The sequence below is a fragment of the Hippocampus zosterae genome, chromosome 16 (assembly GCF_025434085.1).
Source record: "Hippocampus zosterae strain Florida chromosome 16, ASM2543408v3, whole genome shotgun sequence".
NCBI classification, from domain to species: domain Eukaryota; kingdom Metazoa; phylum Chordata; class Actinopteri; order Syngnathiformes; family Syngnathidae; genus Hippocampus; species Hippocampus zosterae.
Genome location: NC_067466.1, coordinates 15787730 through 15804089, shown reverse-complemented (window position 1 = coordinate 15804089; position 16360 = coordinate 15787730). Strand labels below are relative to the sequence as shown.

General features: G+C 47.3%; 1 protein-coding gene across 9 annotated transcripts in view; it reads right to left on the bottom strand.

The window, feature by feature from the left end:
- fryb (furry homolog b (Drosophila)) overlaps positions 1–16360 on the bottom strand; it is a 39873-nt gene that overhangs the window by 13296 nt on the left and 10217 nt on the right. For 6 of the 9 annotated variants that reach the window (XM_052047586.1, XM_052047580.1, XM_052047583.1 and 3 more), the window contains exons 2-37: positions 15591–15784; positions 15255–15308; positions 15003–15142; positions 14061–14151; positions 13893–13972; positions 13606–13686; positions 12435–12603; positions 12270–12362; positions 11407–11505; positions 10535–10636; positions 10328–10431; positions 9873–9981; positions 9698–9784; positions 9168–9472; positions 8447–8554; positions 8032–8272; positions 7663–7827; positions 7422–7508; positions 7084–7343; positions 6410–6599; positions 6145–6269; positions 5949–6006; positions 5773–5864; positions 5239–5411; positions 4960–5120; positions 4106–4216; positions 3818–3972; positions 3589–3688; positions 2848–3019; positions 2405–2667; positions 2101–2247; positions 1792–1960; positions 1614–1704; positions 1468–1541; positions 1169–1319; positions 159–262 (exon numbers count right to left, since the gene is read on the bottom strand). In XM_052047586.1, the coding sequence (XP_051903546.1) occupies positions 159–262; positions 1169–1319; positions 1468–1541; positions 1614–1704; positions 1792–1960; positions 2101–2247; positions 2405–2667; positions 2848–3019; positions 3589–3688; positions 3818–3972; positions 4106–4216; positions 4960–5120; positions 5239–5411; positions 5773–5864; positions 5949–6006; positions 6145–6269; positions 6410–6599; positions 7084–7343; positions 7422–7508; positions 7663–7827; positions 8032–8272; positions 8447–8554; positions 9168–9472; positions 9698–9784; positions 9873–9981; positions 10328–10431; positions 10535–10636; positions 11407–11505; positions 12270–12362; positions 12435–12603; positions 13606–13686; positions 13893–13972; positions 14061–14151; positions 15003–15142; positions 15255–15308; positions 15591–15710 (4831 nt within the window). In that variant the 5' untranslated portion in view covers positions 15711–15784. The remainder of the gene's footprint in view (positions 1–158; positions 263–1168; positions 1320–1467; positions 1542–1613; positions 1705–1791; positions 1961–2100; positions 2248–2404; positions 2668–2847; positions 3020–3588; positions 3689–3817; positions 3973–4105; positions 4217–4959; positions 5121–5238; positions 5412–5772; positions 5865–5948; positions 6007–6144; positions 6270–6409; positions 6600–7083; positions 7344–7421; positions 7509–7662; positions 7828–8031; positions 8273–8446; positions 8555–9167; positions 9473–9697; positions 9785–9872; positions 9982–10327; positions 10432–10534; positions 10637–11406; positions 11506–12269; positions 12363–12434; positions 12604–13605; positions 13687–13892; positions 13973–14060; positions 14152–15002; positions 15143–15254; positions 15309–15590; positions 15785–16360) is intronic. The other 3 variants (XM_052047581.1, XM_052047584.1, XM_052047588.1) reach the window with 1 other exon arrangement.

Here is a 16360-nt window from a genome sequence, read left to right as displayed (position 1 = left end):
TTTGTGTGCATGTTTTTGATTGTGTGCTTGTGTGTCGGAGCATGAATGTGCACACTGACGAGACGATTAGACGTCACTGTCAAATATCAATGCAACGCATCATTTCATGTTTTATCTTATCAGTAAAGTGTTGTGTGTGTGTGTGTGTGTATTCATACCTAAGAAGAGCGCATGCAGAAGCAGGGGAAGGTGCAAAGCCCAATCTTCCCGCACGCTGTGATCCACCACCATTTCCGTCATGAAAATGACGGCGACATTACACCTAAAAAAAACATTCGCATTTGAGTTACCAAAGAAACACTAAATCAAAAATGTCATACTGGGTAAAAAAAATAAAATAAAATAAAATAAAATATATATAGGCGGCCCGGTAGCCCAGTGGTTAGCACGTCGGCTTTACAGTGCAGAGGTACCGGGTTCGATTCCAGCTCCGGCCTCCCTGTGTGGAGTTTGCATGTTCTCCCCGGGCCTGCGTGGGTTTTCTCCGGGTGCTCCGGTTTCCTCCCACATTCCAAAAACATGCGTGGCAGGCTGATTGAACACTCTAAATTGTCCCTAGGTGTGAGTGTGAGTGCGAATGGTTGTTCGTCTCTGTGTGCCCTGCGATTGGCTGGCAACCGATTCAGGGTGTCCCCCGCCTACTGCCCAAAGACAGCTGGGGTAGGCTCCAGCACCCCCCGCGACCCTAGTGAGGATCAAGCGGCTCGGAAGATGAATGAAATATATTTTGGAATTATTGGAAATATTGGAAATATTTTTGGAAAAATGTAAAAAAAAATTATATATATATATATATATATATATATATAAATGAGTGTAATCAAAATATGCTAAGAAAGTGGTGTATATGTATTGTATTGTATTTAAAAAAAAAGGTTTTAACACGTACTTACTTTTTTGGAAAAATGTAAAAAAAAATTTATATATATATATATATATATATATATATATATATATATATATATATATATATATATATATATATATATATATATATTATATATATATTTTGATTACACTCATTTAAGGCATTCGCACTTTCAAAATTGACAGTTTGCATACAGCGCATTTCTTCCCTGAGTAACGCTAACGCCCGGCGACGTTCCTTCCACGCATAGCAAAAACAAATAACTGACCGGGTTTCATTCCAGAGTTTTGTCAGACGCACCTGTGCAGGGGTCCCCTGGGCGTGATGGTCTCGGGCAGGTAATCCACCAGCGGCGCCCAGCAGCCGCCGTTGATGGGCATGGGCAGTGGCTGTGGACGGTTTGTCTCCAGGACGCTCACCAGCCAGGCGGCGTACGGCGGGAGAGGATCGGCTGGGGAAAGACGTTAAATACAGGCCGGGAGAAGAATTCAAATTTGAATGAGATTTGATAAAGCTCTTGCTTTGGGGTACTTAATAAAGTGTGTACTTAATCAAGTGGCCGAGGGGTGTATATGGTCTGAGATAAGAAGACTACATACTTTTCTCATCCTCGTAGGAACCTCCTGAGCTGTTGCTGTAGCGGGACTCGAGCCTGTTGTGCGCCCTGGCCCTGCTGTAACCCGCACGTTATTATCATGCTGACATGTTAATTCATTTTCAATCAAATCAAATGATTAATACTGACCGCTCTTCACTCTCCCTGACCAGTTTGCTTTCGTCTGCGTCCGCCAGGTTGTCCTGTGCCACCACCACCGTGTTGCTGCTGGATGTGGTACCTATGTGCGCACACGAACAAAGGCACACGTGTCAGATCCAACCGTCACGCAAGAAGAAGGCAAAAGAAGTGTGGCGCTGGGTCTGACCCGTCTGCGAGGTGGGTGCCTTGTTGCTGGCGGCAAATCGGTAGAAAGGCGGGTTGTCGCAGTGCAGCACCACGGGGTTGACGGGGTCAGTCTGCTGAAGCTCAAACAGGAGCTCCTCCATGGTCTGGATGGTGTTGTTACGGCACAAGTAGATCACCACCTTCTTGATCTGGAAACGCAAACGCTGATCATCGGCAGGCAGGGGAGCAACACACGTTTTTTTTTTGTGTCTCTGCTATGTGTCTTGACATCAAACTGCAGCTACCACTGATATGAGCATGATATATATAAAGGAGTGTGTTTACTGACGTAAGGCAAGAGTGTGGTGTCACTGCTGACGCCACACAAGCTGATGAGGAACTGCAGGGTGATCCTCAGGTTGTTGCTCCAGCGTTCATTGGACACCAAAGCGTTCCAAGCGCTCTCCATCTCCGGCCCGGGCACCTCGTCCCCGTACTGCGAGAACAAAAGGAGGACAGATGAGCTGTTTAAAAACGGTCAAGTGCAGAACCTTCCATGCTTCTGACAAAATAGTGACTTTTGAACACTCCGAGATACGCACAACCTTCTGCGACGTGCAGAAACAACAGCGACAGTATTCAGCGTGTCCCACCTTGGCCGTCATGAACATGAGGTTGTTGAGCACCAGCGAGGTGGCCTGCAGGGAGCCCCAGCCGTTGCCCCTGAGGAAGAGCGACACGCCCGCCAGACTCGGGGCCGGACCGCGCGATACCTCCTCGTCCGGAGTGCAGGGGCTGGAGGCGGGCGGCAGAAGGGCCGTGTCCACCAGCTCCATGTTGCCCAGCCAAGGCAGCAGATAGGACAGCATGATCTGACGGCCGTTGGAGTGGGTGCTCGGAAAGCGCTGGCTCACCTCTGCGCCCCAAAACACACGTGCACACGGAAGAAATGGTAGAAAGATGATACTTGACAGAATAATGATGATGACGACGTGTGAAAAGCACACCGCACAGATATCAGCACCGTCAAGCCTGTTCTTCAAGTACTTATTTTTCTTTCTACTACAACGTTATGTGCAACGTGGGTATTACTGACCAGAGAAGAGAGGCAGCGTGAGTTCCGGGTACATGCTGGCCAGCTGATTGGAAAGCTGTGACAGGTTGACGCTGTAGAGAGGCGGCAGAGGCCCGTGTGTCCCGTACAAGATGTTACCGGGCTTTTGCTCCACCATACGCTTGGAGTATGCGCACAGCTTGGATTCCAATACCTGACCAAATCATATCATATCATATCATATCATATCATTCATCTTCCGAGCCGCTTGATCCTCACTAGGGTCACTGGGGGTGCTGGAGCCTATCCCAGCTGTCTTCGGGCGCTAGGCGGGGGACACCCTGAATTGGTTGCCAGCCAATCACAGGGCACACAGAGACGAACAACCATCCACGCTCACACTCACACCTAGGGACAATTTTAGAGTGTTCAATCAGCCTGCCATGCATATTTTTGGAATGTGGGAGGAAACCGGAGCACCCGGAGAAAACCCACGCAGGCCCGGGGAGAACATGCAAACTCCACACAGGGAGGCCGGAGCTGGAATCGAACCCGGTACCTCTGCACTGTGAAGCCGATGTGCTAACCACTGGACTACCGGGCACCATCATATCATATCATATCATATCATATCATATCATATCATATCATATCATATCATATCATATCATATCATATCATATCATATCATATCATATCATATCATATCATATCACATCACATCATATCATATCATATATGGCTGTTATGTCACGCGGCAGGATAAAATGAATGCAGACGTACCTGCATCAGCTGCATGGAGATCTCATAGATTTCCCTGCTGGTGTCTGACGCCTTGAACAGCACCAGGTTGAGCAGCGTCACCAGGTCACACGGGTAGTTCCTAGCCAGTCGACAAGATTTTGATTTTACAAAATTGGTATTACTATTCTTATTCTTATTATTGAACAATAACGGGGGTCATGAATTCATGACAAGACTTCATTTCGAAGCGGAAGCAGGACAGTCATACCTGTTCCCGCACACGGTGGCGATGGCCTTGAAGCATCCGGACGCCAGCTGGTAGGATCCGGTGAAGCAGCGGTCCACAGCCCAGTTGAACAGGTTGCTCTGGTCCGGGTTCAGCTCTAGCAGCAGAATCACCACCTCGCAGCCCAGACGGTGAACCTACGGTGGGACCACGCACACAGTCAGGAACAATCTGGCGTGTGTGTGACACTACTAATTTCTTCTACTACGACCACCGCTTCTTCTATTATTAGTAGTACTCCACCAACACAACTGTACCACTCGAACATACCCGCTTGTCGTGGCAGGCCAAGATGTTGTCGAGCCATTTGTAAAGGTAGCCGTCAGTGGACAGACCCACATTGTCAAACACGGGACCGCAACACAGGACGGCGGACATAGCCTGGGCGAGAGAACGAAACGTCAGCACTCATCAATAGAAGATGAGAAGAAGGAAGGGCAGGGGTGTCCAAACTTTTTGCCAAGGGGGCCAGATTTTATGTGGCAAAATGTCGGGGGGCCGACCTTGGCTGACATTCTTTACATTGAACAACAATATTGTTCAACAAATTTTAGTAAGAATTTCTTTTGGTTCATTTGAAACAGGTATATCACATGCAACTGCTTATTCACTTGACTTTTTCTTAAACAGAAGTCTCCTGAGTGCAAATTGATTGATTTGAAACATAAAATGTATCACCATGACTTTTCAATAGTCACAAAACCTTTGACTCGAACAACAGGGAAATGAACAAGCAATACACATATCCACAACTGCAAGGATCATTTGAAATATGACATAACAAATAAAGGATATCTTATCTTATCAGTCAATATAAACACGGAGTGATGTCTTGTTAACTCGTGAGTGATGCCCTCTAGTGTCTAAATGCTATTACTCATTTAGTGAATGCTATTACTCATTTAGCCACTAGAGGGAAGCAGTACTCTACGAAACATCACTCACCAGTCTACGAGACCTCAGTCAATGCAACACGTGTTCCATTGCGCCCAACCTGCGGGCCAGACGGCACTGATTTTATGACGGGGGCCAAGGGCCGGATGAAATTCGACCGCGGGCCGGATTTGGCCCGCGGGCCGGACTTTGGACATGCCTGAATTAGGGGGTTTCTCATTAAAGCTGACCTTGAGAGCACAGTACTGGTAGCGGGTGATCTGATGGTTGCGGTCGCTGTAGCGGTCCAGGGGCGTGAACATGACGCTGAAGGGCCCGGCCCATTGGCTGAAGAGGATGAAGAGGTGATGGCGGAGAGACTGCTGGGGGAACAGGAGGCGACGGTGCTGGACTACACACACGTATATGCAGAAAGAGCATTATAGAGATATACTATTACTCATATTAATTCTATTTCCAGGGCAATTTATCTTGTTTATACTACTTCTACTTCCCGCTGTATGACTCACCGGGCACGCACTGGATGAGGTTGGCCACCATGCCACTAAAGTGAGCTCTGATGTCTTTGAGCACGTCCATCTCCTTTTCGTTCTCCGCCTCCAGGAGCATCCTCGTCAGGTCCACGTACTCCAGGAACAAGGCTCCCAGCGCCAGGGAGTCGCGCTCCAGTGCTCCGTTGGTGCTGCACACCGGCGTAAAGATGTCAGTATTACAGCTACAGCACGTGAACGGTTGGCGCCACAATGGAAGGGGACCCAAGAATGTTGACACGGTAAACAAGGGGGGGGCATCTTTCCTTTCAACACATGTCACACATGTCACTTGACACATGGTCTCTGACATTGTGTCAGGGTCATATAGCATGGCACCGTTTCATCGGCACGCTAACTTCGGTTACACTCCACTCAAAGTCACCTGGTATGTGAAGAGTCGCAGTACCGAAAACAAGTCACAAGGTCATTTGACACTTGGACTAATTTAGTAACATATAATTTCATCTCATACAGATATAGTATTGGTCTTTGTTATTGTTTTTACTGCACCTGTCACTGATAACTCCTGCATTGGCCAACAGTTCGAAGATTCTCAGCAGCTGCAGCCTGAGAAGATCCCTCCTCTCACGTCGCTTCTTGTTCTGAAAGTCAGGCGCACGTTTTAAATGTCATTTATCTAGTCAGCTTAGCCTGAGAGTAACGAGAGCTTCCCATTCTGCTTATACCTCGGGTCGACGTTCCAGCGCCTCCTTCATGAGCGGATGGAGTTCTTCCATGAGCTCTCTGGAAAAACATACCACAAGATGAGAGAAGGCACGCTAGGGCTGGTCGATAAACTTATGGAAGCCAGAAAACAGCGTCCTGACAAACAGCAAGCATCAATAAAATGGATTTATTGCCCAGCCCTACCAGGAATCCTACCTGAAGACGAGTGCGTTTGTGCAGCCGAAGCCCAACACCAGAGACTCTGTGATCTCCAGACTCTCTGCTCTCATCAGTGGAACGAGCTGCTTCAGTAGCCAGGCTACTGACGGTGTGCCTATCACCTACGTCCACGCAAAAGTGAGAAACTCAGAACTCAGCTATCAGTGAAAACAACATGGAACGTTAAGTCCAAGAGAAGACATGCGTGCACCCGATTATTGGAATGAAGGAAGCGAGATCGACATGATGGTCAAGCGTATACCTTATTGTCGTAGGTGATGCTGCCGTCAGGCGTGGTGGCCATAATCTCAGGTGTGGACGCTCTGAGGTGTCCCGGCGACATGATGCTGGGCTTGGCCACCCCGAGACAAAGGATGAGGTAGTTCCGCCACAGAGACATGGAGTTGTCGCTGGAGCTGGCCGTGCTGGTCTTCTTCGCGTTCACTGGGCTGCTGTGTGAACAAGACAAGAAGAAGAACGAGTGTGTTTTTTTTTAAGAAATGTTTTTCTCAATTGGGGCGGCCCGGTAGCCCAGTGGTTAGCACGTCGGCTTCACAGTGCAGAGGTGCCGGGTTCGATTCCAGCTCCGGCCTCCCTGTGTGGAGTTTGCATGTTCTCCCCGGGCCTGCGTGGGTTTTCTCCGGGTGCTCCGGTTTCCTCCCACATTCCAAAAACATGCGTGGCAGGCTGATTGAACACTCTAAATTGTCCCTAGGTGTGAGTGTGAGTGCGAATGGTTGTTTGTTTCTGTGTGCCCATCCACACCTACTTGTACATTTGCCTACCCACTTACCTAACTTACTTAACTATCCTAATCCTCCTTGTCTTCTTCCTTCCTTAAATCCTGGTCTCATTTCCTACCCCCTGCACATTTACTCGGGCTTCCTCGTCTTCTTGTCTCTATGTTCTTGTCTACTGATCTCCAAGTGTACTTACTTGGGGTCGACGAGCGGCAGCAGCAGCTGCACCCGCGTGAAGGCGTAGGGCCAGGCGTACCCCAGGGCCACGGGGCAGTGCTTCGGCAGGTGCTCTTGGCGCAGGAAAATGTGCAGGCACAGGACCCAGGGGTCCTTCAGGCACTGGGCGAAGATCCACACGTGGCTGGGGCTCTTCACGTCGTAGGAGCTGCTCACCAGCCGCGCCGTCCACTCTACTAACCACTGTAGGTCCACATGGTGGCTCATGGGTAAAGTAGACTGCAGAGGGAAAAGCATTCAGAGTGAGAGGCTGCGGATGGGACGATGGCAAAGTTGCTGGTCCAAAATGTGACGTACTGAGTCGGAGATGGCCACGTGGACAAAGCTGTCCATCACAGCCGGACTCAGCTGGTCCATGACTTCGATCATCGGTTTGTCGTCATCCTGCAGGACAGAAAACTTTTCAGTTCAGCCAGACTGTTAGGAGCATTAGCGAGACAAAGGAGTGGTGTCGTTAAAATTAAGGAGAAAACAAGGAGGGAAGATATGAAAGGCAAGGGGACAATATGAAGTGAATAGATTTGTGTAGGTGGTGCACCTCAGCGTGTCCGAGCGCGGTGAACAGGCATCGAATCTCTCTGAGCACGCCCACCGCCAGCTTCCTGGTGCTTATCTGACACGAACAGAGCAGCAGCAAAGCCAGACCTTCCACGGCATGGAGCACTGAGCAGTGTGGGCTACGCTCAGACATTCTGGGGCTTGCCTGAGTAATAAGCGAGGGGACAAAATGGATTGGAAAAAAAAAAGCTTAAAGGAATCATTTTAGAATGTGTTACTGTCTCTCCATATCACAGATTTTTAAGTGTAGGTCTGGAATGTATCCTCCACAATAAATGCGGTTTCGCTGTGTAGTGATTATGGAGTAGGGACGTGAATGATTTCAATCATGACAATTTCGGAGACAAACCTCCACACCACCTCGCATCTTGCCCTGCAGCTGTAGAGCAAGCCTCCACTGAGTGAGCAGCTGCAGCAGTAGCTTTACCGACGCATCCTGAAGACCCTGTTGGGTGTCTTGGACTTCACGCAACAAGAAGTGTGTGTAACCGAAGAGCACGTCTTCCCTCCAGTCGGAGAAATCCAACAAGAGACTCTGAAGGGAGTTCTGGGAAATAAGACGCAGCTCATCGTCCATGTGCACTGTGAGTCTGAGGAAAGACGGCACGAGGAAGGAAAATCAAGAAGAGCAGATTGCCAAAGCTTGGGTGCTTCGTTTCCAATTTATGTGCAAGATGCACAATCAGACATGTTTCATTTGGAGTTTGCCGGGAAAAAAAAGGATGCAGACACAAAATACAACCAGACACTGTCACACAGCCCACCGTGAGAGAAGATCGATGAGCTCGGGTTTGGACATTCCGTCAGGGAGGATACGAGGAATGGCGGCGACACACGTCCGGAACAGGTCAATTTTCGGCTTCCTTTCACCCCTTTAAAGAGCAATGAAACATACTACAAAAACACTCCCAAACCCAAAACAATTACCGGTATTCATTTTTATGTTCAAATAATCCATCCATCCATCCATTTTCCGAACCGCTTGTTCCTCACTAGGGTCGCGGGGGGTGCTGGAGCCTATCCCAGCCGTCTTCGGGCAGTAGGCGGGGGACACCCTGATTCGGTTGCCAGCCAATCGCAGGGCACACAGAGACGAACAACCATCCACGCTCACACTCACACCTAGGGACAAATTTAGAGTGTTCAATCAGCCTGCAACGCATGTTTTTGGAATGTGGGAGGAAACCGGAGCACCCGGAGAAAACCCACGCAGGCCCGGGGAGAACATGCAAACTCCACACAGGGAGGCCGGAGCTGGAATCGAACCCGGTACCTCTGCACTGTGAAGCCGACGTGCTAACCACTGGACTACCGGGCCGCCTGTTCAAATAATTGATGTCATTAATGAATACAAATAAACTAAAAGAGACTGAAATGAGCAATACATTTCAGAACAGGAAATGTATTGCTCATTTCTTTTACATTCAATCACCACAAACTGTAATTGAAAAAAAAAAATGAACAAACATATTTGACGTCACATACGTGATCATGTCCTCCGGTTCTTTGTTCAGCATCTGCACGCTTGTGAGCATCATGCAGCGTCCCACTTCTTTATCCAGGTGCCTTAGGATGTTATCCAAGGCCTTGCGCACTTGCGAGTAGTACAAGGACATGCCTATGAGCTTGGCCTCCTCCTCTGTGAGGGTCTTGCTGAGGTAGGTTTTCTTCTTCTTCAGGGAGTTGCCCGAAGGCAGCGTGGCGCCCGTGTTGGGCATGGGAGGCTCGCCGTCTTTCTGCTGGAGGGCATCGGCGATGACCAGGAAAGCTCGCAGGCCGATGTTCATACGCTGAGGTGGAACCGAGAGGAATTTATTGACTATTATTGTCAGAATAATAAAAAGATATGTCAACCCACAAAATAAATCACGCCCTAAAACACTGTTCTTTTGAATACAAAAAATATATAAAGCCTATATGTACCTCTGACATTAAAGAGAACCTATCTCTAGTGATGATGTATGCCTTCTTGGTGAAAAACAGAGGAATATCTGTCCAATAAAAGCGAGTCATACCTCTGGGTTGAGGCTGAAGGCTTTGGCAGGCTTCCCCACACTCAGAAGATCAAATATAATCTCCTTCATAGCAAAGTCCAACCTCTCCTGAGCACAAACAGATGTCCCGGGTGTTGAAAACACACACACACAGTGCAAGTAATATCGTTGTCGGCTTTGAGAATGTCCAACACACCTGCGCGATAAACTGGATGATCTTGACGAAGATATTGAGCGGCATGTCTCTGGGGACGACGCTGCGGCTCCCCTTGGGGAAGAGAGTGGAGGTGATGGACGTCAGGCGACTGTGGGTGATGCACAAAGCATGGAAAGTGTTACAAATATGACCAAAATGTACCGCTCGTAAAAAGGTACAGGTGTATTGTTTTTTAATTATATTATGTGGGGGGGCGGGGGGGGGAGACACATGTAAATAGTACTGCGATTTATCCATTGTGTTCATATTGCATTTAATTGAAAGATGTTTGTTGTTTTTTTTCTCTTTCTCCTTTCTTCTTTCTACAAACATTCTTGCTGCTGGAGGCTGTAAATTTCCCCAGTGTGGGACGAATAAAGGATATCTTGTCTTAGCTTATCTTATAGCAGGGTCTCCTCTAAGTAGATGTATTGTGTGGTTGCATATATGGTCACCTTTGTGTCGCAGTGTTGCTCTCGCACTTGATTCGGATCATGTAAACCCACAGCAGGCGGTAGAGCGACTCCAGAGCCACGCGGGCCATCTTGGGGTCTTTATTCTGCATTCACATGCAATTCAACATTAACCCCCCACCCCACAAAAAAAAAAAATACAAGGCCACAAATAAACATTGTTGTTGAGTTTTGTTTTGTTTTTTTTACCTTGAGGTTGGACAGGCAGTTGTTGAGGAAAATGTGCCAGCGGCTGAGGAACAACTGCTTCTGGCTCACGCACAGCAGACACGTCACCAGAGGATAAAGCGCCTGGGGCACACGAACGCACACAAATGGTGTGATTTGCAACCCGCCAAGTGTCAGGCCATTAACAGCAGAACTCCAGCTCGGGCTAATACATTTAACGGTTATATCCATTAATTGTGGATTAACATTAACGATTATACCATTTTAAGGCCATGTCGCGCAGGCTTAGCAGAAATGCGGTTATCTGCCTGTTTCATCTCTTTCAACAAAAACAATTATGGAGAGACGTCATGCAGTTGATGGGCGGGTTGCGCAAAGAAAGTGAAAGAAATGTGATGCTGAGTGACAGCACGGAGGCAGTGAGAAGCAGCCGTAAAGTATGCCGCAAATGCCACACCGATGCCTCATTTTAGGGATTATGTAGCTTTGACAACTGTCATCATCATAGTCGACAGTCAATGGCAGCCAAAGTTTCAAGTTACAGTTTCCAAATCAGGGCTAAGGTGTCAAAGCGGGGTTCATGTTTCAAATTAGGGTTCCAGGCACGGGTTTGTGTTTTAAATCCAAGTTTCAGACTGCATTTAGGGTTTCAAATGAAGTTTGCGAGCCAGGCTTTGAGTAATATTTGTTCTGCTATTCAAACACACTTGAGTGTAAAGCTTGCATGTCAATACGTGTGTAAACATCTGTTGAAAAGTCTATCATACTGCAGACTAATTTGACGGCCCTCCTCCTCCCGCTTCCTCCCCGCTGAGAGATAAGCGTCTGCATGTTGCAGTAAGTGGCCGCACAAATTGAGGCTAATGAGCAGGGGGGAGGGGAAGGCGTCTCACCAGGGAGTGCTTCTTCCTGGAGGACAGGTCCAACGTGGTGTCGTACAAGCTTTCCACAAAGTTCCGCAGGCACGGCACGTTCACCTCGTTTTTCACCGTCTGCGGGAGAAACAGATGATTTAGAGAGAGAGAGAGAGAGAGACTAAAGAGTTAGATAAACTAACAGATGAAGTCAGTGTTTGCTAACCTTCATTGAGGCAAGGCACGCACTTAACATAAGAAAGTTTCACTGTGACTGAACACGAATTATTCATTCATTCATCTTCCTAACCGCTTGATCCTCACGAGGGTCGCGGGGGGTGCTGGAGCCTATCCCAGCTGTCTTCGGGCAGTAGGCGGGGGACACCCTGAATCGGTCGCCAGCCAATTGCAGGGCACACAGAAACGAACAACCATTCACACTCACACCTAGGGACAATTTAGAGTGTTCAATCAGCCTGCCACGCATGTTGTTGGAATGTGGGAGGAAACTGGAGCACCCGGAGAAAACCCACGCAGGCCCGGGGAGAACATGCAAACTCCACACAGGGAGGCCGCAGCTGGAATCGAACCCGGTACCTCTGCACTGTGAAGCCGACGTGCTAACCACTGGACTACCGGGCCGCCCTTGAATTATTATGTCCTCATTAAAAAAAAAAGACATTAACTTGACGAATGATGTGGCCCATCTGATGGTTTGAAAATCAACTGTGGCCCTTAAGCAAAACTTAATTAAAACATTGAGGAAAAATTGACCACTTCAGGGTCAATTGGACTTTGTAACCATCTTGGAGGAGAGCATTTATCTGCCTGTCACTACATGTTGCCGGCATAGATGGATGAAAAAAGAACCAATAATAATTCATACTAATGTGGTCACTTACAGCAGCAACCGGTACGAGAATCTCCACAAAGAGTCCGGCAAGTGAGTGCTTAACGTCCTTGTCCTTGACTTCCAGGAAATACTGCGCACACTCCTAAGCACACAGCAGAAGAAATTATTTTGACCCACATCAAGTTCCACGCAGGACGGGGATTTCGATTGTTACCTGCATGAACTGGAAAGAGGCCTCAAAGTCCTCCACCGGATACATTTTGATACGGAAGAACTTGAGGCCCATGATGAGGCTGATGGTGGACTGCAGGACGTAGGGGCTCTGCTCCTTCTGACGGAGTTCCTTTAGCTCAGAGATGAACTTCTTCCTCACGGCCGGGAACCTTGAGGGGTGGAAAAAAAAAAAAAAGCGATCCAAAACCATGTGTGCCCTTTCCTCCCTTCATTCAAGGCTTTAGAATCCACTTTTTTATTCTTGACTAATTTACCATTATTTACAGTACCTGTGAAAAAAATTAATACCGTCAAAAAAGTTTGTACCAATACTGACCCACCCTGTATATGTCCTGTTCATTTCTATTTATATATATTCATTCATTCATTCATCTTCCGAGCCGCTTGATCCTCACTAGGGTCGCGGGGGGTGCTGGAGCCTATCCCAGCTGTCTCCGGGCAGTAGGCGGGGGACACCCTGAATCGGTTGCCAGCCAATCGCAGGGCACACAGAGACGAACAACCATTCGCACTCACACTCACACCTAGGGACAATTTAGAGTGTTCAATCAGCCTGCCACGCATATTTTTGGAATGTGGGAGGAAACCGGAGCACCCGGAGAAAACCCACTCAGGCCCGGGGAGAACATGCAAATTCCACACAGGGAGGCCGGAGCTGGAATCGAACCCGGTACCTCTGCACTGTGAAGCCGACGTGCTAACCACTGGACTACCGGGCCGCCCCGGTATATATATATATACATGTATATATATTAGTGTATATAGTATGCTGTCTATACAGTACGTTCTGCACATACTGTACTTGGGTGGTATTGACGCACGTGGGGAATACTTCATCCCTACTTTGTCGAGTTGGTGATGTTTGTGACGGACAACACAGAGAGATGTGTATCAACATGGCGCCGCCGGGCTATATTTAGAAAGGCATGCGGAGGATGGGTGAAGGTGGGTGTGGGTGTGTGGAAAAGGGAATGTGCATATGTGGGCACGCACGCGCTCGACTGCGGGGGTTAGCAGTGCAGTAGTCATGAGAGGGAACACCCCCCCCCCCCCCACACACACACACACAAACAGCAGAGCAGCACAAACGCACAGACGTGTTCCTTGTAAATAATACGGAGCAAAGTATTTTAAAGTTAACAGGACAGTACCTCGACTGGGCCACCACTCCCACCACTTCCGCGTAGAGGTCCGCCACGATGTGCATATTGCCGGTGTTGGGTCCGAGATACCTGGGACACACAACATGCTCCATTTGGTGTATATACAGGAAATTATGAGGATGGGATTTTAAGTAGGGATGGGTCGAGTACCGATACCAGGTATCGGTATGAGGTATTTATGGAGGGTGTCGATACCAGTCACGGATACTTAAGGCATAAAAATCAGACATTGAGTAAGTCCTCCTCGGTAGTAGTTGACTCTCCCGCTCCCTTACCCTTCCTTATATTTGAAGTGTTTGAAGGCCAAGTTGATCACTTCCTGAATGAGTCCATCCAACAGGGGATGCAGCGGGATCTGAAGGTAGAAGGGGGGCGGCGTAGTGAGATGAGCCCGTCAGCCGCGTTCAATGCGGTGTGACAAGGTCGCAGACGCACACACTCACCTGTTTCAAAACTTCTATGAGCACCAGCGAGAAGATGAAGTCGATGGCCAAATCCCTCCGCTCCAGCAAGTAGTCCTTCTGCTGCTCATCGCTGAGACACATATGTAAAAAATAAATCGATAAAAATAAAACACTCGGTAACTTTTTACATGAACAAGAGTTGGCTCATATTTGTCATGTTCATTTACACCTAAAATTAGTAGATTAAAATGTATTTATTCAACTACATGATGAAATGACTAGTCAATGTATTTTTGTATTGATACAGATAAGATAATATATTAATAATGCCAAACAAGATAAAATAATAATATACAAACAAAAATGAATAAATGAAAATGAAAAACAATAATGTATATTTGTATTTTTGCCCCTGAAATTGTTTAAATATGTTGATTCATTGTTTTAAAATCAACGAATCTCACAAAATACTTTGGGAGAGATTAATTGTAAATGAAAAATATTAGTAATATTAAAAGCAAAAATAAGGAGCCAAACAATTATAAAATGTATATTATGTCTATCCATACAGTATTTTTATTACACTACTTCATATTTTAAAAATGAAGAATGATAGAATCTAAAAAAGATATATTTTTTAGATTTTATCATTCTTTATTTTTACAGCACATGCGATGAATTTAACAACTTGCAAACTATTTTAAATATGATGCATCCACAATCACTTTATTCATTTGTTATGCCTTAAATTCATGAAATAATTTAATTGTTGTTTTAATGGCAGCAAAAAAAAGGTCAAATCAAGTTTAGTCAATTAATTAGAATTAAATTCTAACAGCAATCATGGTTTAATTTCCCCTCGAGGGATTAGAACGAGTTCCAACTTCTTTGGTCTCTAAAAGGGACACGAGCCAAAAAGTGTCACCAGAGGGAAGACAAGCTTTCCAAGCTTCGCTGTGCAAGCATCGCGGTTTTGCTCACTTTTTCGACTTGGTGTTGGCCCGCGGCCGATACTCGTGCGACTCGTCCTCCAGGCCATTCTGCCGCTTGTACCAGTCGAAGAGCGTCTTGAGGATGGAGGGCAGGCAATACTCTGCCAGGGAGCTCATGCTGCTGATCAGCTGCAAATACAAACACGGAGTGAGCGGGAAGGGAGAAGAGAGTCGCGTGATTGACAGGTTCCATGTTTGTTGTTGTCGCTGGTGGTGATGTCATCATCGCGTGTGCCAAAACCTGGTCAAATTGCGGATCCTCTCCTCTTTGCAGAGACTTGTTCAGCGGTTTCTCCTATAAAAAGTAACATGAAAATTTTGGGATTCATTGTGTACATTTATGAAGAATTTTATTTATTACGCCTGTTGTTCATCAACGGCATTATTGTGCACTATTAAAATGAAAACAATAAATCCACCTAGAAAGGTCTGCCAAGTGCATTCTAAGAGGAGACAGGACCTGGCAAGCGGATAGACATGGCCGCTTTGTCTGCGTTAACATTAAAGTACATTGATCCACACTTCCCGCTCTAAAAAGGAAGCCGCTCTATCTTTCTATACACGCCAACTGGCTTACCAGTGGCTCTGCCATGATGATGCGGATCTTGCGCTCAGACAGCAGCGTGAAGTTGGCAAAGAGGCTCTTGAGGACAAACTCGCCCGGCTTGCTCTCTGGGTCCACGTTGACGGGCGCCATGATGACAGGACCTTTTCTCTCTCCCGGGCTTGCTGTGACGGGCGGGACGGGTGGCTTCAGTCCCACCGGAGAGGCTGCGAATGTCATGACAAATAGTTAGCGTTTGCTTTGTTGCTCTTGCTTCTTTCCCACCAGTCGAGCAACCTCACGGGGTTTGTCTGGATCACTTCCTCAGGCACCTAGGGTCCGCCGCACACCACGCAATGTGGCTGAACCCAACTGGAATGAGGCATAGCAAAAAAAATGTGACAGCTGACGACTCAAACCCGCTCATAGAGTAATTGGGCCCTGCACATCGACCGACAGTTTGCGATGGAAAACTGCGACCCTGTATCGGGTTTTGAGGCCGGGCGTTCAGCATATTGTACTGCAACTCTACACAATGGGCTACGTTCATTGATGTCGCTACTATATCCACAGGGAGAAATCAAAATATAAAGGCTGTAAGTATAAATATAAGTACTGTAATGTATGCATACTGCTAAGCATGTATGGCTTGGCAGAAGGGCAGCTGTTGGCTGGGTCTCTTCAGCTTTAAACCTGGAAACATGTTTTTGTAGGTGTGAGCACTCGTGAGCTCAACATTTGAGTGGTTGTTTAAATCACCTGACAAATGGCGTTGATATGACGCAAGGTGGAGCATAAGAATT